General features: G+C 52.2%; 8 protein-coding genes across 8 annotated transcripts; 3 read left to right on the forward strand and 5 right to left on the reverse strand.

The window, feature by feature from the left end:
* Positions 1–2,562: 2,562 nt before the first annotated feature.
* Positions 2,563–5,262, reverse strand: NEUTE1DRAFT_149656 (uncharacterized protein; the record flags this gene model as incomplete). Its single annotated transcript, XM_009857380.1, has 7 exons — positions 2,563–2,865; positions 3,101–3,265; positions 3,336–3,908; positions 3,996–4,690; positions 4,745–4,820; positions 4,889–4,986; positions 5,200–5,262. 7 exons carry the CDS (start codon positions 5,260–5,262, stop codon positions 2,616–2,618), a joined length of 1,920 nt encoding a protein of 639 aa, XP_009855682.1.
* Positions 5,263–5,819: 557 nt separating this feature from the next.
* Positions 5,820–7,704, reverse strand: NEUTE1DRAFT_89929 (uncharacterized protein; the record flags this gene model as incomplete). Its single annotated transcript, XM_009857381.1, has 2 exons — positions 5,820–7,218; positions 7,283–7,704. 2 exons carry the CDS (start codon positions 7,525–7,527, stop codon positions 5,820–5,822), a joined length of 1,644 nt encoding a protein of 547 aa, XP_009855683.1.
* Positions 7,705–7,709: 5 nt separating this feature from the next.
* NEUTE1DRAFT_118611 (uncharacterized protein) lies at positions 7,710–7,993 on the reverse strand (the record flags this gene model as incomplete). The annotated part of the gene is made up of 1 exon (XM_009857382.1): positions 7,710–7,993. One exon carries the CDS (start codon positions 7,975–7,977, stop codon positions 7,756–7,758), a length of 222 nt encoding a protein of 73 aa, XP_009855684.1.
* Positions 7,994–8,914: 921 nt separating this feature from the next.
* NEUTE1DRAFT_89933 (uncharacterized protein) lies at positions 8,915–12,373 on the forward strand (the record flags this gene model as incomplete). The annotated part of the gene is made up of 2 exons (XM_009857383.1): positions 8,915–11,015; positions 11,083–12,373. 2 exons carry the CDS (start codon positions 8,983–8,985, stop codon positions 12,257–12,259), a joined length of 3,210 nt encoding a protein of 1,069 aa, XP_009855685.1.
* A 1,124-nt stretch (positions 12,374–13,497) lies between these two features.
* Positions 13,498–15,100, reverse strand: NEUTE1DRAFT_118612 (uncharacterized protein; the record flags this gene model as incomplete). Its single annotated transcript, XM_009857384.1, has 1 exon — positions 13,498–15,100. One exon carries the CDS (start codon positions 14,811–14,813, stop codon positions 13,905–13,907), a length of 909 nt encoding a protein of 302 aa, XP_009855686.1.
* Positions 15,101–17,417: 2,317 nt separating this feature from the next.
* NEUTE1DRAFT_89939 (uncharacterized protein) lies at positions 17,418–18,674 on the forward strand (the record flags this gene model as incomplete). Its single annotated transcript, XM_009857385.1, has 2 exons — positions 17,418–18,029; positions 18,139–18,674. The coding sequence occupies 2 exons, from the start codon at positions 17,722–17,724 to the stop codon at positions 18,650–18,652; spliced, it is 822 nt and encodes a 273-aa protein (XP_009855687.1).
* A 125-nt stretch (positions 18,675–18,799) lies between these two features.
* NEUTE1DRAFT_89942 (uncharacterized protein) lies at positions 18,800–20,741 on the reverse strand (the record flags this gene model as incomplete). The annotated part of the gene is made up of 2 exons (XM_009857386.1): positions 18,800–20,307; positions 20,381–20,741. 2 exons carry the CDS (start codon positions 20,528–20,530, stop codon positions 18,943–18,945), a joined length of 1,515 nt encoding a protein of 504 aa, XP_009855688.1.
* A 584-nt stretch (positions 20,742–21,325) lies between these two features.
* NEUTE1DRAFT_125608 (uncharacterized protein) lies at positions 21,326–22,748 on the forward strand (the record flags this gene model as incomplete). The annotated part of the gene is made up of 2 exons (XM_009857387.1): positions 21,326–21,440; positions 21,514–22,748. The coding sequence occupies 2 exons, from the start codon at positions 21,326–21,328 to the stop codon at positions 22,746–22,748; spliced, it is 1,350 nt and encodes a 449-aa protein (XP_009855689.1).
* Positions 22,749–23,300: the final 552 nt, after the last annotated feature.

Here is a 23,300-nt window from a genome sequence, read left to right on the forward strand (position 1 = left end):
CCCAGTTTTCCTGCAACTTGTACTTCTTAATCCTGCTAGCGAGTCGCGGGGACGCAGGGCGCTCAGGAACTCGAGGCGGGCCAACAGCGACTGGCAAGCTACATGAAGCGCTTGGAGGAAGAACAAAAGAAGATCAACGACATCAGGTATGCTCGAGATGAATCCGAACAAGCGGGCAAGTACCAGACCCTCTCAGCAGCAGAGAGAGCAACCATGCCGAAGCATATCAAACTGCCAAAGAGGCCTTGCTGGGAGTGTTGGATCGCCAGAGAGCAGATATTAGGCTTGATATTGAGATGAAGTGAGCAAAGATCGTAGAGTTGCCGGCTGATTGGTGGAAGAAGCTGTCTACCGTAGTGGGAAAATCTGTTTCCAGACATGCGTTGTAGTTGTTGGACAATAACCACAATCAATGTTTTCTAGCCAATGCATGTTTCTTATAGGGGTGGTAGGCGTTGTAATATAGAGGTAGTAGGTAAGTATCCTTGGTTTGAAAGCTGGGTCGGGTCCGAATTTCGAAATTTCTCAAAAGTCTCAAAGTCCCTCTTTCCCCCAACAATCATCCCCTTTGAATCAGTGCAATAGAAAGAACCAAGCATTCCTTCCATCTTTTATCTCAAAGTTGTTCCAGACTCACCACTCGCAGCAGCGCATCACCACTTCAGCATAGNGGTACGGCATAGCAGGACTTCATTCCACCCATCACTATAAACCCAACATCTTGGCCAAAATTTCAACAAGGCGGGTTTAGCTCAGTTGGGAGAGCGTCAGACTGAAGTCCACTTCACTCATAAATCTGAAGGTCGTGTGTTCGATCCACACAAACCGCATCAACTTCTCTTTTTCTTGTTTTGAACGTCAAAATTGCCGTAGTGGAGTTGTGGCCGAAACAAAAAAATGGATGCTCGGGAGGGCAGAGCAGGGGTCATCCTTTTTTTTCTTCCCTTTTTTACCCTAGTGACTTTGACACTGTGAATATGACTCGCGTATAAGTCATAGATTTGGAATTGCTTGCCAGAGTCTCAAAGAGGAACTGAAGAGGTTAAGTTGAGAGAACTGCGAACTGCCTATAAGTGCGAATTTATTAATAATACCTCTAATCGATAGAGGCCGGAAACGCTTGCTAGGCTTTCATCCGTTGCCGCTGCAGTATATTACACAATCCGCCTAGCTCTTTCCTCATAACAAAAGGCACCCAACAAGGGCATAAAAAGTTCGGTAGCCCGGTTCCCAATTGACGGGTTATTATATAACATAGCATCACCATAAGCCAGGCAATAGCCGGAGCGCAGGGCTGACCAACTGGGTCTCGTAGGACTATACATAGAGAATTGGAGGCCGAGTAGTGACAAGGGTGGTGTGTCTTTTCGTTGCAACATGCTCTGAACTTGGCTTCAACCCCCACGCTTACCAGCAACCTTTTCTTCACTCAGTTGTACCGAGAAAGCTACAGTGTCATCTGTGTAGGGCTGTGTGCTGCCGAGACCGAGGCGCTGGTTCTTTCCATCGCTGGTGAGAACCGACTCGCCGAGAATTGCTCAAGTCATGAGTTCGGAGATCTTTAACAAGGTACTCCTTCGTTGAAGACCAGAAGAACTCGATAAATGTAGCGAGAAATCTTGGAGGTAAACACTTTCAAGCCTTGTATGGTCATATCCCTCCACGATGTTAGTTTAGTAATGAAAAAGGTCCGGATTCAAGCTGAAGGTGATCCTATTACACCAACGACTCGGAAAAGGGCCAGTACTACGACTACTGGAAGCTCCTGCGCGCCGTCGGCCAAGTTGCCGATGGGACTCACGAGAGCGACTCGCTCCTCCTTTGCACTATCGGCACCGCCGGCAACGCGGTTATCCAGTTCAGCGAGTGGTGCAAGGCCAACGGCCAGAACTGCTGCCAGCCGCCTTAACGTGACCACTGCAGGACAAATGTTGAGGGCGTTCTTGTTGAGAAGATTTCTTGCTGCGATGTCAACTAGACGCTGGTCTACCTCTAGTGGTAGGTGCACCTACTAATGGGTACAACTACCCATACCACGAGTGACCAGCTGTAATGCGAATAGGTGAAGAGGTACTAATGAATACCTAGGTAACAGGGGCATTAGATTATTGGGAGTCCAGTACGTCGTAAGACATTTTCATTCTTCCCGTATTCCTAGCCAGGCTTAACACTCTTTTGCCTTTTGAAAGTAAAAGACAAGGCAATATAACTAGCCGTCCGGTCCTTTATTAGCACAGTATATAATATAAATAGGTTGCAACCACACTACTAGAGGGAAGTACAAGGCTAGGAGCCGCCTTCCTCCTATCTTTCCTATTGGAAAGAAAAAGAAAAAAAATTTGGAAGAAAACAAGATGATAGAAACACTAAAAGTAAAAAAGAAAGCTAGAATAGGAAAAAGAGAATGACCCGACTTCAGCGAAGTGGAGATAATTGAATTTGACAAGAGTGGGATTCGAACCCACGCCCTTTCGGACCACGGATATCTCGGATTAAGGGTTAACCTTAACGTGGCGCCTTAGACCGCTCGGCCATCTTGCCGTTTTGATGAAATTTGGTCAACTTTCTGTCATTTTGAGATCGGCCTCTTTTCGCGGTCCATGCGAGCTGCCATCTTACTCCTCAATGCGGCCTTCCTCTTCATCCTTCTCACCCTTATAGACCTGTCTAATGAATCTCTCGGCCTCCTTAATAATATGCACGCTTTGATCCACGCTGGGCGAGCTCGGATCTCCTTGCACTTTCTGCCATCCTACCAACAATTCCCTCAAGTGGCTTCCCGCTTGGAGGATCTCGGGCCTGATGAGGTCTTTGAGCAAAGATATCCGGCAGGCGGCCAAGAGAACGAGCATTGCGCCTGCCATTCTGTTTTTCTCCGTGTCAGTACTAGATCCGAATCGAATCACGTATGGAAATAAGACACAAGAAAGGATAAGAAAGGAAAAGGAGAGTGACGCACGAAAGTGAACAGATCCACGTATCAACTAATAAGGTCTGAGAAAACCCCCTAAGGTTCAAGATGTGAAGTAAACATGCATCCAGGCAAGACTTGCAGTTAGCTAGGACTTCGTGTTCTGCTAGCTTTATGTTCATAGCTGACGGGGTAGTGGTACTGTTCACGCCGACGGCCGTGCTGCTTGCTGGAACGGAGGCCAGGGGACCTTGGATGCCACGGGATCCACCGGCTGTTATATTTGGGCTGGTTACAGGGCTGGTTACAGGGCTGGAGCCGGCATTCGAACTGCTTAGCATCCACATAAGATATCTGTGGGAGAAGGTTAGTGGCTAGGTATCTTCCAGGCTCGGTTGATGGGAGCGAACGAGTTGTAACTTACGGCCGGTAGATGACACTCCTACAAGTGAGATACCTTTGCCTCAGGAACCCCCCATGCTCCGTCTTTAATCCGATGATATTGTGCTTCGCACCGACTGGCGGCCACTCAACCTCGAAAGCAAAGGCTTCTGGCAGCACAGTCCTCCACTCATCCAACTGATGATCCAGCTCCTTCACAATGCCAGGGAACCGGTTATCATCCAAACTCGCGCCTGTTTCCCTCGCATACAGTAGCTGATGTACTCGATTCAGCAGCCTCCTCATCGAGATACAAGCCAAAAAGTACAAAGAGCTCTGCTCCTCCTCTTGGGCGTTCGAATGCGTGCTGTACCCTGCACCTGGTAGCGGAACTGAGGATTCAATACGAGCAATACCTGATAGCGGCAAGTTGGAGAGCTCAGCTAAGTAATCCGATTCGAGGATGTAGCAGGACCAAAAGATGCGGCGGATACGTTCTTGATCTTCGGAAGTGGAATCTTGGTAAGAGTATGAAAGGAGAAGGAGACACTTGGTGGCTGCGGCGGAGATATACTCCCATGCTTGGAGGGGACGGCGAAGGAAGGCAAAGTAAAGACTGAAGGTTGAGAGATCAGTGTTAGTCAGAAAGAGAGCTGGAAATCTTGGAGGGTGGTTGATGCACATTGAAGCCGAAGAAACTCACGCTACGAAGAAAAGACACTGTGTGGCCATGGAGCTGACATCCATGTGGGCAACGTAAAGCTTCTTGAGCGCACTCTCGAAATACATATCGCCCGTTGCACGATAAGTTGCTCTGCGTCTCCGTTCGCTCTCAGGGACAGCAGCGCTTTCCATCAAGCCCGCCGTCACCTTGCTTGCACATCCCAGTGCCATAACGAGTAAAGCAAGGCAGACGCGGAGCTCATCGTTGTCTTCAAAGTTTCCGTTCGTGATGAGTGCCCGAGCATTCTGTAGCTGATTGCTTGACGTTGTAGGATACCAGAAGTTGACGGCATGCGCGAAGGCATCCAAAATGCTGTCGACCTCTTCTTCTGTCACGTACGGATGGATGTTTCCTTTCTTCGTCTTGATGCAAGGACGAGACTGCTCAAGGTGGAAGATGGAAGTGTAGTCCTTGCGAAGACTGGGGAAGACGTCGAAATGGGGCCATTGTAGTATCGACTCCGTTGTAGAAGTGTGCCGTGATTCGAGAACAGCATTCTCCAGGTTGTTAGCGTTGTCTAGCTCGTCCGGATGTGGACAGAGGGTAGGCCGAGGTGTAATGCGCAGGTCTGTTAAGGAGCCCCCGGAGAAGCTCCTTCTACCAACTGACGAGCCGATCGCTGGTGACAACACAGGATGAGAAGAACTGCGGTTGACGAAGTGTGGCGATGCTGCCTAGGTATACAAATGTTAGTGCCGGAGGTGCGACGAGTGAGAAGGGCAGCTGACAATGTTTGCATTTAGCTCGTGAAGATACTTCTCAACACGCAACACCCCTTCCAGAATGAGATCGCTCTTTCCCCTCCTGTGGTTTATTTTGTCAGCCAGTGATCTGTTTAATTGAGGAATGACAGACGTGATGGTATCGCTCACGAGTTGGCTTCGGATCCATAAGTGCAGTCGTTTTCAGTTGCGACACAAGCCGCACATGGCGCATTACCGTCACATCTATCATCAGGAAAGTAAGCGGCCTGAATTCCAGGTTCAAAACACCTCCACCACAGCGGCATGGCACCTTTGCAGGATGCACATGCGGGTAGCCAAGGGAACGATAAGAGGATCAACAAACCTTATTTTTCTGGACCTGCACAGGTCACACTTGGATAGTAAGTTGCATAAGCGGATCACCTCTTTACCTCCAAGCAACATGGGGCCGAAATTCAGAGGAAAAAAGCAAAACTTACTGCGTGGGATGTTCTGAGCCGCTTCCTTGATGGCCCGCTACTGGTGTCGTTCTCCATGGCCATCTTGCATCATCATTACTTCCATGCAGGATCGGCGTTGAAGGCTATCAACACTTTTAGTTTGATCCGAAGCGGTCCGATTTCAAAGGACTGATAACTAAGACCCGGCGTTAAGAGGTGAAAAGGGGGAAAAGGGACGCGATGGTCCCGGACATTCCAGCCATACCCCCCTGCCCCTAATATTGCGGGGAAAGCGGAGACTACGGAGACAAGGGGTCTGGGGTTGGGAATGATTTGGGGGGAGGAGGTAACTTACAGGAGCAGGCTACCATGCCAGGCTCGGACCCTATCAATCCATAAAGCCGTCGTGGTATACGAAAGCTGGAACTTCTCGTCCGGAAATTATTGGGCCATGACTCTACGATGGACTGTGCTCAACACTCTCATAATGAGCAAGGCCAGGCGCTTACGGCCCGTAGTTGAACTCTGTAGCACGAACCCGAGTGTACTCTCTTATAATCACATCAACGTGTGAAGGTTGGGCTGATGAAAATATTGATTGGCCATTTGAATCATGGGCTTAACGTCCATTTAATCACGCGCAAGTCCCATTGATCAAACTAGATTGTAACTTTCTCGTCATCCGGCGCGCCCATGGTGTTCAATACTGTCTGCGCACTCCTCTTCTCCAGGCTTTTCTTGACCGGGTTAGGAGCCGAGAACACTTCCTCGAGTTCTTCAAGGGTACGATCCTTGGTTTCAGGGAAATAGAAGAAGATCACGACACCTTCGATGAGGTCCCAAAACACAAAAACGAGATAAAAGTAGTACCCGATCTTCTCGAAAGCAGGCCCAGAGGAATATTGAAGAACGACAGACGAAGCAGCGGATGCGAAATTTCCGACAGCAGTGCCTTTTGCGCGGGTAGCTGTGGGGAGTGTCTCCGCAATATACATGGACTGCAGGGCCGTCCATCCGAAAGAAAAGACAATGCCAAATATGAAGATAAAGGCAATGGTGGTGTTAGCGGCAGCACGTTGGGATGGGGTGAGAGCTTGAGTATCAGCGTCGTCAAGGTTACCAACATGGCCCGGCATTGCGAGTTTACTGGTACCCGTCATGATGGCGAAGCAGATGGAAGAGAAGACAATTGTGTAGAGCAGAAGAGGACGGCGGCCAACGACATCGGTCATGCGTGCTCCCGTTACGGCGCCGATGAGCGACAAGGCTGGGTTGATACCGTTCAGCGCCAATACCTTGTGCTCATCGGTAATACCGGCTGATTTGAGCATGTTGACCATGTAATAGGAGGACAAGCTATTGCCGCTGACTTGACCAAAGCAGGCCATGCCGAGGACGCAAATAAGGCGGCGACGGGCGGAGTGAGTGTTCCAAAGCTCGTGATAATCGTACCACTTCTTGTCGGATGCCTCTGACGAGATCTGGTTGGCCATCTCCTTGAGTTGCAGCTGTACTAGGGGGTGGTCGAGCCGGCCTTCGCCGTGGTAGGTGGCCAGGATTTTGGCAGCTTCTTCGTATCTGTCTTGAGCCATGAGCCACCTGGGACTCTCGGGCAACCAAAAGACTCCCAAGCACACAATTCCGGAGGTGATCATTTGGCACCAGATGGGAATCCGCCACGCGTCCTTGTTGTTCTCGATATAGGAGCAACCATAGACAACCCACGAAGCGATGATAGAGCCAATGTACCAGGTCGTATTATACAAGCCTGTCAGGGTGCCGCGCCACTTGGGGTGAGCCATCTCGCTGACATAGCAAGGGGCTGATACGCAACAGAAGCTGACGCCGAAACCGAGGACGAAGCGACCGCCTAGGAACTGGGATTTGGTATGTGTCGTGGCTTGGACGCAAGTGCCAATGATAATGACAAGAGCACCTGTGAACATGCCCCATCGACGCCCGAACCAGTCGTTGACAGGGGCGGTGAAGAAAACGGCAGCAACACTGCCGATGTTATACATGGCAAAAACAAGGCCGGTCCCTGAGCCTGCAGTGGACCTGGAAGAACCCAAGAGGTTAGCTGATGTATCACTCATGGGTGTCATGGCCGATGAACACATACATGTGGAAGTAGTTCTGGTAGGCTTTCATACCGTTCAAGCCTCCCATCAGACTTCCATCGTACCCATTGAGACATCCGCAGAGGTAGGCACACGCGAGGACAAGGTAGAGGCGGAACATGCTCTTGGACCAGGGCGAGTACTTTGTGTTGTCGACATCATGGGCCAGCTGGACAGTAACATCGGATTCTGGGAAGGCATCGTCATGGGCACCCATGGCCTCCTTTTCATTTATGCTGTGAGCCATATTGACTGGCTGATAGGGAGTTATGCTGAGAAAGAGCAATTGGAAGTTACCAGAGACACCTCTCCAAAGCGGAAAGCGAAGAGATCATCGTGCCCTTTTGTACCACGATGGCAAAGCAGTGATGAGCTCGTTACATGTGCTTCCACCGTCCTGGACCAGTCCAGGCTTCTTGAATTGGCGCAGCCCTGCATGCTGATTGATGTTGCTTTTGCACCCGTCAGCACCTTTCTAGGCTGCCGTGCCGAAGGGGAACTTGGAGGTTGTGGCTGCCAAGGGTGTCATAACCAGGGTTGGTCTGGGGCCCCAGACATTAGGTGCATTGTGATGGCGAATCTGGGGAACAAATCTGGGGAAACGGTGACAGGGTCGGTCTCGGTCCCCTTTCCTCCGAACCTGGAGAGGCTGGACTCTCGTCCGCATAGCTCTGGTAGCACAGGTATCCCTATCCATGGTGTGAGAAGACCGTGGTGGCGATTCAGAACATTGGGATGACCAGCGAGTGAGGAAATGGACGAGGCAATGATTCTGTTGGGGTACTGGTGACTGGTAGTGTTGCCCAATCTGTCACTCTGCCGAAGGAGAGGAATCAAACAAACGGCTGAATGTGAGCCCAGCAAAGGCCTTGACAATGTGCCATTGCTGTACAGTACCTAGGTAGAGATTATAGCAGCTGGAATGGGCTGCAAGCAAGAAGAGTGAAGAAAGGAGCAAAAGTGCAAGTTGGAGAACAGAAGCGATTTTGGAGCGCAGTGCCTGCATGTTGAAGCACCCAACCGCACCAACCAATCTCCTTCCACAATTGGGCCGGCTCCGACTTCCCCGACAATTTGTGCCTCCCCCGCATTTCCCCCCAGTCATCCAAACAGTGAGCTGTTCATGAACTGATGTGCTAACCCTTAACGGCTAGCTTCTTCGCTTTCTTCTGGTGACGGGACGGAGCCATCTTTTCTCATGTCTGCACCTTCCTTACTTCACCTACAAACAGCTTGGGAAGGAAGAATACTTTCCCAACCTGAACCGCGTGTACTCATTCTACTGACAACTTTGATTGGTGCAAGATACTCACTTACCTAGGTCTATGGGCCACTACGGAGGTAGCATGTACTTTCCATGTAGGCATCTATGCAGAAGAATGCGGGGTCACAGGGTCGCAGTGTACTACTGCCTCATTCAACGAGTCTCGCCTTCCTTTCACCTTGTTCAATGATTACGAGCCAAAACACCAGGGAAGAACGTGCGGCGTTGCACTGGAACCGACGTCGATGACCGGGTACTTGATGCGGGAAGACACAGAACAAGATGGCCTGTCTCGGCTTGCTGGAAAATAAACACCTGGCCACTTGGCTGGCATCCTCTCTTGCGCTTGAGATTTCCCTTCGATAACACCACCTCGTATCCTTCACTCTTTGTTCCCCGTCCTTCTCCCAAACCCCAAGAGCTGCCGTTTCCGCAATAATGGCCTCCCGCTCTCGGGGCATCGGCATCCCCCTTGAAGAGGTCGACGGCACACCCGACTACTGCAATGAGTCTGTCTTCCGGCGCAACACTCTGCCTCCACGGACATACTACATTCCCAAGGATGCCCTCTCGCTCAACGGCCAATGGGACTTTCACTACGCCTCGAGTCCTCTAGCTGCTCCAGACCCGACCGCAGAAAATGGCCAAAACCCGGCTGACAAGCACAACGCAAAATACCAGTGGACTACCATTCAAGTTCCTGGCCATTGGCAGCTTCAAGGCCACGGTATCCCACACTACACCAACGTCCAATACCCATTTCCCGTCTGTCCGCCCTTTGTGCCTTCGGAAAATCCCACTGGCACCTATCGTCGCTCCTTCTTCGTACCAGAAACGCGCGAGACTAACCAGCTCCGCTTGCGATTCGACGGCGTTGACAGTGCCTACCACATTTGGGTCAACGGTGTTCTCATCGGGTACGCTCAAGGTTCCAGGAACCCTTCCGAATTTGACGTAACCGAATATATCAACCGAGACGGTCCCAACGAGCTCGTTGTCCGGGTCTACCAATGGTCAGATGGCTCATACATTGAAGACCAGGATCAGTGGTGGCTTTCGGGCATCTTCCGCGACGTACAACTCTTGGCCTTCCCCCAAACGCGCATCGAGGACTGGTTCTTACGGACAGATCTCGACGCCGAATACAAAAATGGAACACTCATTGCCGAGATCGATGTCAAAACAAACTCTCGCTCGGTGATAGAAGTAGAAGTTCTGGATCACAACCAAGATATTGTCGGCTGTGCAGAAGACTGGGGTTTTGGCAGCAGAAAGGTGATGCTCAGGATTCCCATCAACAATGTTGACCAATGGACAGCGGAAAGCCCGAATCTCTACACAGTCCGGATAGAGCATGTGGTCAACGATTCAATTGTCCATAGGGTTAACCAAAGAGTCGGGTTTCGCAAGGTTGAGCTGAAGGACGGACTGATCTGTGTCAACGGGAAGCCCGTCAGATTTCGCGGCGTCAATCGACATGACCATCACCCTTCCTTTGGACGTGCTGTACCGCTGGACTTCATCAGAAAGGATCTCTTGCTTATGAAGAGACACAATATCAACGCGCTACGATGCAGCCATTACCCATCGCACCCAAAGCTTCTGGACATTGCTGACGAGCTCGGTCTTTGGGTCATAGACGAGGCAGACCTCGAATGTCACGGATTCTACGATGCCATTGCACGGCCCTTAGATATACCTGAAGAGGTGGATTACGAAGAGCGAAAGAAGCTTACTTTCGGTCATGCCGCCAAGTTTACAAGTGACAACCCGTCCTGGAAAGCAGCGTACCTGGATCGTATGGCCCAGCTCATACACAGGGACAAGAATCACGCCTCTGTCATTATCTGGTCCTTGGGCAACGAGGCTTTCTACGGCCAAAACCACAAAGCCATGTACGAGCTTGCGAAAGATATCGACCCTACAAGGCTAGTCCACTATGAAGGAGACCCTCATGCTGAGTCTGCAGACATGTTCTCATACATGTATCCATCCGTTGAGCGATTGATCAGCCTCGCCAAGACTGAAGGCGTTAGGTCTGATGGCACCTTTGAGAAGCCCATCGTGCTTTGCGAATACGCGCACGCAATGGGAAACGGACCGGGCTGGCTCGAGGATTACGAAGAGGCATTCCGCGCCTACCCTCGTCTTCAAGGAGGCTTCATATGGGAGTGGGCTAACCACGGTTTATGGAAAGAAGACCCTGATGGAAAGTCCTATTATGCTTACGGAGGTGATTTCGGCGATGTTCCTAATGACGGGACGTTTGTCATGGACGGTCTTTTGTACAGCACTCATCAACCGACGCCTGGGCTACTCGAGCTTCAGAAAGTGTATCAGCCTATAGAAGCCGAGTTGATTGACTATAGTGATGTGGCCTGTAAGCTGAGGATCACGAACTCTTACGACTTTGTCTCAGTTAATCATTTGACCGCGACTTGGAAAGTTGAATCTCTTATGGACACCACTAGGTAAAATCCTGTCAACTTCCCCTTGACCAACTTGACGCCGAGGCACTAACAAATTTGCATTCCCTAGTACCATCTTGCATAGCGCTGGCGTCATGGAACTGCCACATATACTCCCACGATCATCAAAGAACATCGAGCTGAGTCTAAGGCGACCATTGCCGTTACATCTACCTATGTGGTTGAGCGTCTCATTCCGCCTGAAAAGCTCGACAGCATGGGCGAAAGAGGGACAGGAAGTTGCTTGGGCTCAATTTCAACTCGGGTCTAGTCGAATTTGCTATGGTTCGACTTTCTACTTACTAAGACTGACGAATCGGCTTCCACTCCGATCCGAATCATCTGGCACTCTAACCATCATTACTGGACATAACTTCACCATCAACTTCGATAAGGCAAAAGGCTATATGACCAGCTGGACAACTGGCGGTACTCCCCTTCTCGAACCCAACCCGCGAACTGGCGCGGCCATTATCCCGTCTTTCTGGCGTCCACCCACCGACAATGATAATTCCATTTCCCTTCCGTACTGGAAGCGCTTCGGTGTCCATGCTATGACTAGCCAGCTCCGCTTCTTCGACGTTACTGCCACTGCTGCGATGGTCGTAATTACAACAAAAACGTTTCATTCCCCGCCAATTCTCTCCTGGGGGTACCTTGCACATACAATCTACAAAATCACTGACTTGGGCGCCATGTACATCTCGATAACCCTGAAACCTCAGTCTTCTGACTACGTCAACACCCTCCCAGCCCACGTCCCTCGTGTGGGTTTTGATCTCCGTCTCTCACGCCGTCTCGATGCCGTGAAGTGGTTCGGCCTAGGACCGGGAGAATCCTATCCTGATAAGCGCACTGCCCAACGCCTCGGAATTTGGTCAGTGGATCACGTCGCTGATCTTCAGACCCCTTATGAGGTACCACAGGAGAACGGCAACCGCATGGGTACTAGGTGGGTAGCCATCCATGAGCCTCAAGGGACCGGGCTACGAGCTGAAGCAGGGTACGGTGACTGGTCTGACAACTGTGAGAGGAATTTCAGCTTTGTAGCGACGAGACACAGCGCAAAGGCGTTAGAAGAGGCAAAACATCCATGCGATCTCGTGGAAGAGGATGCTACGCTGTTGAGGCTTGACGCAAAGGTTGCGGGTGTGGGCACTGCAGCTTGCGGGCCGGGTGTGAGGGAGGATTTGCTCGTCAAGGTTGAGGAGATGAAGTTCTCGTTTGTGTTGGAGCCTCTGGTCTGAAGGAAAGGCATTAGCATCAGTAGCAGGATGCTCTTTTCCATTGACATCTGTACGCCTTCAAAGCAAATAATTCCAAACTTGCATATCCTATCATGGCACAAAAGCACTTTCATCACACGTCTTTCGAATTACGACCCTCAAACATAGTCCCACGTGTCATTCAACAATTGTGCAACTGTAATACAAAAAAAGAACCAGTGAGGAGCGGAAACTGAAACGATTTCGATATCCCCTTTTTCATGGGTCACAAGACGCGGGGAAAGTGACAAAAAGCATGTTGAAGGCGCTTCTGATGTAAAATATGATAGCAACACACAATGCAAAATGCACAGCAACATTCAGACACTATGCACGCTTCGACACAAAGAGAGATGCCAGCTTCGCAGTTTATTATTGGCTAATTAAATACCTGACCGGATGTAAGCACAAAGTGCTTTCACTACCAGAACTTATGCATCCACTCGCGCGTGGGTATACATCGTCCGCTTAGAGGGGAAAATAAGAGGGGGTATAAAGCTACTAAGGTAAGATAAAGTACCTTCGTTGCCTTGCGTCAGGCACGTCATGCGATGAATGCAGACTTGTGCTATAACGCTGATGCATGGGAATAGATTGACGGCTGGTGGTCAGCAGCCAACAGCAATAACCTCCAAGAACGTCATCACGCAAGCAGAGGTAACACAGAACATAAGACATCAATCAGTGACGTGGTGTCAAGCTTCAGGTCGGTTCCAATCCAACCCCGCTGTTATTTTCAAGAGGGAGGGGACTCGTGAATAAAAGCCCAAAAGAAGGCGAACTAAGGAGCACAAGCACAAGGAACTATCAAGCCAACGAATCTTGAGGAGACTCCCGTCGTTGATAATGATTCATCTCAAGAAACCGCCGGGACATCAAAGGGGGGCGGCTGTAGGTTGAAATAAGCATAACAACCTGACTCCGCAGTAGGAACGGAAGGGACGGAATACGTACAGTAAACCCCGCTTTCACTTTGTGCCACCAACAATTACTCCATCGGATCCTCCAACTACCACGGGATGGATTCTGGTGTTTTTATGTCTTGGTTCGCATTGATTACAATTCCCCCAGGAGGCCGGCCCCCAGAGCGGGAATTGGGCCGTGGAACCCTATGGCGCCATGTGCGCTTTTATTTTGGGTTTGATCGGCATAATTATCCCTGTTGCGCGTAGGGTTGATTCTCGAATTCGAGCGATGATACTAGTATATTTAGAAGCCATGCGTGGTGGGTGTCAAATGCCGCGCAGTTCTATCTGTGGCGTGGCACGGTTGCTGTTTGTTAGCATTGCCGGCGCACAGGAGCATGATCTTGCAGCAAACAGGAATGCCGCATGTAGGCGATGGGGTGGACTTGTTGAAGATTACGAATATCAACACACGACCAACGATAGATTCGAGTCATCAAAAACGGTATTGAATTAACAAATGCCTAGATAACGTAGCCCGTACCCTCGCCGGGGAAGCACCAATTTTCCAAGCACACCACGCCGCCCCTTCATGAAGTATATAACAAGAAAGCAAGATAGGAAGGACCACATTGAACCACCATAAATCAGGCTGCCTACAAGGCACCATCGATCATCGTCATGAATCAGAGACAAAGGTTTATATTTCGGGAACGAAATGTTTAGTCCTTGCCGCTGTAGCCGACCTTGATGTTGAGGGTGACCTGCTGGCCGCTCGCGATGTTGAGGCCAACACCGTCCTCAGCCTCCATACCCTTGGTGTAGGCGTTGGTACCAAAGCCACCGGGGAGAATGGTGGAGCAGGTGTCGTGGCCGCAAATCTGGCAGCCGGGAACGTCCATACCGGCAGCCTGGGCAACGAGAGAAGAGCAGTCGGCACCAGACCAGCCACCGTTGCTGCTGTTCTGGAAGTCGAACTCGGCCCAGTTACCGGCAAACTGGCCGTTCGAAGTGGTGGGAACCTCCTCGGCAGAGAAAGCGCAGACACCCTGGGTGTTGGCGGCGGCGACGACGAGCTGGGTCTCGCCAGGCTGGAGGGTGAAGACGAGCTGCTTGTTGGTAGCGACCTTGAACATGCCGTTGAGGCCGTGGTCGGAACCCATCTTGTTGCCGCAAACAACCTGGTAGGGCACGTCGGCAACGTTGGTGTAGTACATGCGGTTGTGGTACTTGTCGGCGATGCTCTTGGGGACGGTCATCAAGTTGGAGTTCCACTCGCAGCCGTCAGCGTCGCCAGTGTTGCCAGTGTACATGATCTGAGCGTAGGTGACGCGCTTGGTGTTCTTGTTCTCGCCGCAGAAGGGAATGTACTCGTCATCGGAAGAAGAGTCGTCCCCGGTCGCAGCAGCCGCAGAGGACTGGGCAGGCTCGGGAACGGTGGTGCTGGAAGGAACGGCGACGGAGGAGGAGGAGGGGGTGGCGGCAGGGATGGGGATGGGGAAGTGCTTTTCGGCCTTGTAGAACTTGAGGTCGCGCTGCTGATGGGCGGCGCGGTGGAGGTGAGCGTGGCCAGAAGGCATGGCCGAGGCGCCGAGGACGCCGGCAAGGACGAGGAGGCTGGTGATCTGCATCTTGTCGGGTTGAATAGATGTCTGTCTAGTTGGAATGGATAGATGGCGCAAAGGATGCTGGGTATATGTCTAGTCTATAGTAGTCGATTGAGATGAGGTGGCCGACGTGGTCTATGTTGTGCAATCAATCCAAGGAGTGTTGGTGTAGCGTGGGACCGCGGTCCAAAGGAATGGCTGCGAGATGGGGATATCTGCGCAAGAGTTGTAGAAAAGAGTGTGGTGAAGCGCAACAAAGGAGGCGTTGTGCGTCGTTGTGGTGTGTTGGATGGAGGAGGAATGAAAATCGCGAGGGAGAAGGAGGAGGGCGTCAAGTGGTTAAAAGAAACGAACGACAGAGCGACGGGAGCTGCCCCTGGTCCACGTTTGTGCAGACGGCGCCTGCAGGGGCACGCACACACATGCGTTCAGGGACCGGCATGCCTTCCACACAGCGCAGTGCGACGTTGCCCGGGGCAGCGAAATGAGGGCCTGGCAGAAATGATCCCTGGCACCTGGAAGATTGGTCTGGACAGGTGAGCCGAGTGGGTCTTGCAGTCCCTGCCACTCGTCAGGGCGGTGATCGTCCCATTTCTCGTCCCTGAGTGGCCAGCAGCGACCCGCCGTCCACGACATCTGCTCAGGTACCTGATGCTTTTGATTGGCTGGCCCCTTTGATATCCCCCGCCTAATTCGCCGGCAGTTCGGTGGAACAATGGAACCCTTCGACGACGCACAAAGGCGTAACGCTGACTTCCAGGTTTGTATTATGCAGCACCTTTGACCCACTGCAAGAATAGGTAGGTCACGTCCAGCTTGCCAAAGTCAAAGAAGCCATTGTTGTTTAGCTGACAATAGAATTCTCATTGTGACCACATTCGTCGACTTCCTTTCTCTTCTTTCACTCAAAGGGGCCCAAGACAGGACGCACGTGCATTGACTGGTGTTCTGGAGATTAGGTGAACATGGGGGCGGGAAGGTTCCGTTGCTTTGGCGTCAAGGATGGCAGCGCTAGCCCTGTTTCTCGAAGCCTGGTCGCGGTCGGGTGGTCTGAAACGAGATGAACGGAAACGGGGGCAATGCCAACCAAAGAGCTTTGATCTCTAACACATGCTCGGATTAAGTACCGCGAAATGTGTTAGCGAGCCCCCTCGGCTAATTCATGGTTCGTTCATCCACAGTTTGATTAAAAGTGTAATGCGAATTGGCGTTGGCGGGTCGTTCCTTGGTAGACTTGGCAACACAGCACTCCCCCATTGCCCCGTTTCTCCGTTCCATTGGACCCCGTGGGCTGGTCGGGCCACCAGCGCAGTAATTCTTCAATGAGTAAGCGCGCACCTTGAGGTTTTCACAGTGAAACGAGAAACAAGCCGCGCCTGATGAAACTATTTGAATAAGGCATTGTGGTCACTGGATGACGACTTGCTAATGGTGGATCTTTGTTCAGTCATATCGATAGACTAGGCCAATTCGTGCTAGCCTGGGCCGGCTGTCTAGGGCTGCATCATGCGCCGACCGACGGCGCCTCCTAGTGTGAAGACTTGATGTTGAACAACTCTCCCCAAAAACACCAAACGGAGTCCTCTTGAACCGCGATCGATTTGCACCCCAGATAGGGAGCCTCAGAAGCATTGGCGAGCGTTCCAGACTTCTAGAACCGGATCACTCCTGGGTCCGAGATGATAGAAGATGACGACGCGCTCAACCGAGGCTTCCAAGAATACAAACCAATTGACATTTCGAACACCCAGCGAATCGCGGTATCCATGAGATGATCTTGGTGGCCGTTGTCCCGTATTCCACAATTAGCGAAGGGGGAATGGAGGAATGCCGGTTTACCCCTCCTTGCTGTTGACAAGGGGTCACTGCCACTGCCACAGTCGTTGTGCCCCTGAGTAGGTAGGTAGGTAGTGATCACTCCTGAGTCCAGACTTCAGGCCCTCACCTCTCCTGCTCACAGTGCACGATCAAGATCCCATCAACATTGCGCATTCGATTGATATCTTGCCATCAACTCACTGTACCCCTATGAGCTGGAGAGGTCAAATGATGGCAGTCAAGATCACGTGAAGAGTAGATGGAACCTTCAATTCCATTCCATCGGATCCCGTTCTCTGTCTGCAGCGCTGCAAACAAGCCAATGCACAGACCACTTGCATGCATTTTCAGCTCCTGATGGAAGCGAAGCAGATGCAGAAGCCCTGCGGATGGAACTCCCGTCCTGCCGAGTGAGCGGTGGAGCCCGGGCACGGCGACCCCGCGAACGTGAGACGCAGCGGATCTTGCCCCGCCCCGCTCAGCTAAACTTTTCCTGTCTTGCCATTGGAAACTTTCGGCCTTGCCCAACCACGTCCGTTCATTCCTAGCAAAAGGCGATTTCAAAGTCAACAACCGTCCACCAAAACCTGCTGTAGATTATTCAGACTGGTCGACCGGAAGCTCCGAATTCCCACTTTGCGCGATAACTTAGTCACTGAAACCGGGGCCCCGACACTTCCGTATTACGCAAGCCTTTCTCTCCTCCGACTCAACGTACCGAGAAGCTTGCGCGTCGCTCGCGGCACGATATCGCATCGAATAATTTGTCCCACGGAGCCGAAACCGTACGCACTAACCACGATCTCCCAGATCGAGCTTGGCCGACCCGACCCGAAGAACGACTAGGGTACAACTACAAGCACAACCTGAGCTTGGTGGACACTAAGCAGGGGAAGCAGGAGCAAAAATTCTCGACTCAGGTCCAGCTCCCCAGACAGGCCCTCAGGGCGTTTGTTGTTGATCCTTACTGGATACCGTACCCCAATCTCAACCTTTGGTGTACTCGCTACCTGCCCGGTAGAGAGATTAGCCCGAACCACGATACCCGGAGGAGTAGAGTGAAACGCTAGAACAACCAGAACATAGAAAGAAACACCCACTCACCCACACCGCTATGCCTCTCGATACTTCAGCATACAGCCTCGCGCTGTTGCGCGTCGACGGCCGCAGGTGGAACGAGCTGCGTCGCATTCATGCCCAGATCCGCACCCAGGCCGCCGCCGATGGCTCCAGTTACCTCGAGATGGGCCACACCAAGGTCATGTGTGTCATTAACGGACCCAGCGAGCCCGGCCCTCGGAGGGGAGCCACGTCGGGCGGTGGTGGTGGCGGCGGTCAGTCCAAGAACGCTGAGGTTGCTGTAAACATTGTCATTGCCGGGTTTAGCTCGGTTGACCGTAAGCGAAGGGGCAGAGGTGATAAGTAAGTCAACACCCAGGGGGTTGTTCCCCCCCCTTAGTATCAACTACGGCTATTCGTCTGTCCCTGTTCGCATAACTAACCGTCATCCTTCCTTCTTTCATTATCACAGGCACATCCTCGAACTTCAATCGACGATATCTCAAGCCCTCGCTGCCAGCTTACACACCCACCTCTTCCCGCACTCCACCATCAACATCTCCCTGCACGTGCTCTCGCAAGACGGCTCTTTGCTGGCCGCCCTCATCAATGCCGCCACGCTCGCCTGCGTCGACGCCGGAATTCCCATGACAGACTACGTCGCGGCCTGCACGGCCGGTTCGACGTCTACATACGCGGCTAACGACGAGGGCGCCGACCCGCTGCTGGACATGAACCACCAGGAGGAGCAGGAGCTGCCCGGCCTGACGGTGGCCACATTAGGCGACAGCGACCGCGTGGCGGTGCTGGTCTGCGAGAGTAGAGTGCAGGTGAGTCGCCTGGAGGGCATGTTGGCCGTGGGCGTGGACGGGTGTAAGCAGGTGAGGGAGATCCTGGATAGGGTAGTGAGGGAGAAGGGGATAAAGATGATACAGGAGGGCACGGTCGAGAGAGGGGTTGGGTTGAATGATATGGAACTGGATTGAATGCATACTACTGGATCAATGGTTGGGTTCCGGGTCACAGAATAGGATATGGTACGGTAGGCAGCATTATAAAGGTTTGGAACAAAAAAGAATAGGCAACATGACGAATTTCACGACTATCAATGTAATCAAAGTACAGCTCTTGGTCAGGTGAGCAACATGTCGTTTCTGTTAAACGTGCGCCAACTTTTGAAAGCGTTCTCCGAAACTAAAAGGTACCAAAAAACCTTCAACCTTTGATCAGCCATTCACTGACACAAGTCACAGCAAACTACGCTTTCACCAATCTCTCACAGCTCATCGTGACCACCGGCCGTCTTCGACTGGGCCTCAGGCGTCTCCCCCTCCTCCGAACTAGCCTTCTCAGCCTTACCAGACTCTTTCTTTTCCTTCTTCTTCTCCTCCTCCTCCGTCGAAGAAGCCTCAACAACAATACCCTCTGGCAGCTTTTTCTTGGTGCCCTCGCTCAACCTAATCGCATCAATCCACGCTTCCACCTTGTCATGATCCGAGAAATCATCTCCCTCACCAACAGCGTCGTAGCGTCTCCACCATCCGCGACGGGCGTTGATGACGATGAGTTCAATGTCAGCATCCTCCTTGAGGCCAAGGGACTTGAGAAGGGAAGCGCCGGCGGGGTTAGTGTCGAGGGGCACTTCGTAAAAGGGGAAGAGCTTGTGTTGGCCGAGGGCGTATTTGAATTTTATCTCGGCGAGGTGGGTGAGGGCCTTTTGGGCTTTTTCATTGGAAGAGGAAACCAGGGCGAGAAGGCAGGTGCTGGATTTGGACGTGAGGCATTCCTTGACGAGCTTTTCGGGGGTGTTGAGGGAGGGGATGGGGAGGGCGGTGTGGATTATTACGGGAATCTCTTGGGTTGGGGCAGGGGTTTCGGAGGAGGTTTCGGAGGAGGTTTCGGAGGAGGCGACCTTCTTGGAGTCTTGCTTTCCGTTCTTTTCACCACCGTTGGTCTTGCCGTTGGCCTTGCCATTAGCCTTGCCATTAGACTTGCCATTAGCCTTGCCATTAGCCTTGCCATTAGCCTTGCCGTTGGCCGGTGCTGGGTCCGGGTTAGGCTGGGCCGCCTGGGAAAGGAACTCCACCATGGCAACCTTATTGATCTCGCCGTCGTACACAATACCAGGGGCATCACCGCCAGGCAACAAGATCAGAGTAGGGAATTTGTCGACACCGAATGTGGATACCGCCTTGGACTGAGTGTTTCGCACCTGGCCGACGGGCATGACACCGAGAAATTCAATGGCGACGCTCTTCAGCAAGGGGGAGGTGGTGCCCTTGTCGGTGAAGAGGAGCGCTTTGGCTGTCTCGTTCTTGTCACTCAGGAATTTGTCGAGGTTCTTGTCCTCAACTTTCACGACATGATTGTTAATGCGCGAGACCACAGCATCGACAATGGCGCTGGCGGTGCGCTGGCCCTGGTAGTCCTCCACTATGGGCTTGCCGTTCTTAGAAGGACGCACGATCTTCAAGGTCGGGAAGCCCTGCACGCCCATGCTGCCGCAGAAGGGCTTGTTGGCGTCCTCATCGCAGTTGACGGCGGCGACCTTGGCCAGGCCTTCGAGGTTCTTGGCAGCCTTTTCGTAGGCAGGCTTGAGGTTTTGGCAGTGGCCGCACCAGGGGGCGTAGAACTCAAGAATCTGCAAGGGAGAGAGGTCAGATACATGCATTATTACGATGGCTGATCTAAGATATAGTCGGTTTGGTACTTACAGACGTCTGGTTGCTCTTGGCAATCAACCTATCGTAATCCTTTCCGTCAACCTGCAAAACTGGGGACTTTTTGGTATAAAGGCCCGCCTGGGCTCCGGGGAGCGCAGACAGGATACCAACTGCCAGAGCGCAGAGGGTGGAATGATGCATGGTACAGTCAGGAAAGCGACGCTTTTGTTTACTGGGTGACGGTGGTATGTATGGGGATGATGATAGATTCGGAGGTTTGTGGGGTTGGAGCTATAGTGTCATGAATGTACAATGGCAGATACCAATACAATGTGTAAGTGAGAACAAAGGAAGCTCTTCCGTATGGGCGTCCTAGGGAGTCAGTCCCGTGTGAAAAATGGTGTCGTGTTTTTGAAACCCAAGGAACTTAAGCAACAAACAGACAGACCGATTGAGATGAAAGGAAAAGCTGTCATCTTCCCAAGTTCGGCAAAAGAACACATTTCAACAGAAGCCGTGAAAGCTGGCGCCACATACAAATGAAGTCAGAAGCGTCCAGAATCACCAGGGGAGGAGCTGCGGTCCGGGAGCGCTTTCAGTGCTTTGAAACGCGCCATGACTGTAAAGTGGTCCAAGCTCCAAGGCACATGTGGATGGCATAGATGGCGCTTGAGCAGAGGGCTGGGCGGGAATGTGGGGAAGATGGACGCTAACAACTGGACTGAATTGGTGCCGCCTGCCGTACGCAAGTACGTAGAGACAGCCGCGGAAGATAGGTGACGACGCTAGTCACGGTCCCAGTCCATGTGGATGTTCAACTGTCAACCCTCCTCTGTTCCATGGGACTTGACAAGGAAGCTGAGAGATAACGACGAGCAGTACTTCCCCTCTTTCCTGGTTTGCATAACTTCAGTTATCCTCTCTCCCTATAGATTCTCTTATCTTGATCCGAACGTATAGCCCAGGCATTCTGTCAGACGCCCGAACGCAATCGTCATGACAGACAACATCGCGATCCCCGCTGCCGTCAAGGCGGCCGATATCAACCTCTGGAAATGCGCGACAAAGGCCCTCCAGCTTCAAACAGTAAAACCGGAGATTGCGTATTGGTGTATGTACTAGAAGCAAACGAAGCAAAGTACCCTCCAAGACAACTGGGGGCCGGCAGTGTCTGACTTTTGCAGGCAATTATTGGGTCGTCAACCAGATCCTTAACCGGGGACTCCACAAAGAGAATGACGAAATGATGACTTATACGATGGACTTGATGGGGAAGCTGGAACAGGCACGCTTTATTCCGCCTCCCTTTACCACTTCTCTTGCTGACTGTTGTTCCCTACAGGCCAAAGCTGAGCACCCGAACGAAGATGCCTACACAGACGACGAGGTCGGCCAGCTTGTCGTCGACAAATTCGCACAGGAAACCCTTGATCGCGCCGAGCGAGTGGTCAAGGCAAACAAAGTGACACAGCAAACGGCCATGACGTTCGATGCCGCCGCAACCTTCTTCCACCTGGTCAACATCTGGGGCCCTCCCGACGAGGAGACGCAGCAAAAGATTAAATACGCAAAATGGAACGCCGCACGCATCGCAAAGGCCATCAAGGAGGGCAGGGACCCTAACGAATCCAACCCGAAACGAGAAGAACCCCAACTGCCGGCCTTGGACCCCAGTGATCCAGAAGTTCAGACATTGACCGGTTCGGTCGAAAAGACATCACCACCACCCCTTTCGGTCACAGTGGAGGAGGTCCCAGACAGAGACTTGCAGAGGACAGACGCTGCCGGCGTGTCTCTGCCAATCAGCCCAGCCTCGGCTGGCCCATCCCCGATATCCGAAGCCGAACTCAAGCTGCCCGGTGTACCCAGTGGGCTTGCTGAGCCAGCACCGTCAACAGTCTCCTTGGACTTGGACACTCCAGTCTCAGCTCCCACACATAACCCTGTCAACTACAGGCCTGAGCCCGATCTCCCATCCGCCCCCAGCGCACTCTCATCCTACCCGGATCGTGATATCTCGATGCCAGATGCGGGCACTGCAGCTTGGACACCGGGTGCTGATCGCCAGCCTCCCGCTCCGCCTGTCGTTCCTCCCACGTTTGCTCCCAGTGCACCATCAACAGCTGCTGTGGTATCGCCGCCTGTCAACCAGCCAACTGACTTTTCCTTCCAGAATCCAGCTCCTGCAGCTGCCCAAGCTCCCGCAGTTCCCAGTCTACAGCCAGTTCCTACCCCACTAGCTGTCTCTGCAGCCACTTATGCATCTTCGCAAGTTGCTGGAGGTTTCACAACCGACGAAGCTGCCATGGCCTCAGCCCAGAAGCACGCTAAATGGGCTATTTCAGCATTGAACTTTGAAGATGTTCCTACGGCGGTGAAGGAGCTAAGGAAAGCGTTGGAGGTCCTGGGTGCAGCGTAGTTGATAGGTGTTACACGAGCTACGCAATGACCCTGATGGAGGTTTAGGTTATTCGCTGCGCGCCCACTGATACACGATACCCGGGCCGGTCAGATCTCTTTATTACCTGCTATCCAGCCGTATATACCACTGGCACCAAGGCATCAAAATCGGGTTTTAAGCGGCCGTTATGCAAGCTCGGGCAAAAATGCCTTTCACACTATCGGACACTTGGCGTTTACCAGTGGAACATGGAAACTTTCCAGAAGCAATGTTTACCAGGGCCCGACAATGGGAATGTGTAACCGCCCAGTGACCGTTCGGCCGCATAGGGAGCCCTAGGCGAGTCTCGTTCTGACAGCTTCCCGGGAGCTGGGATAATACATTGCGCACTTTGAAACGAGACAGCGAAAACACAATCTGCCGATTTCAAGGCAGGTCTGAGGGCTGGTGCACAGTCCTTCGCATCGACTTTGACGAAGCTGGGTGGAAGAGAGGCTGCAGAGAAAGGGTCCAAGCACCCCAGGGAGACTTGTTGATAGACGTAATGTCGCGAGGATGGAGCTGTTGGTT

This window comes from Neurospora tetrasperma (genome assembly GCF_000213175.1).
Source record: "Neurospora tetrasperma FGSC 2508 unplaced genomic scaffold NEUTE1scaffold_81, whole genome shotgun sequence".
NCBI classification, from domain to species: domain Eukaryota; kingdom Fungi; phylum Ascomycota; class Sordariomycetes; order Sordariales; family Sordariaceae; genus Neurospora; species Neurospora tetrasperma.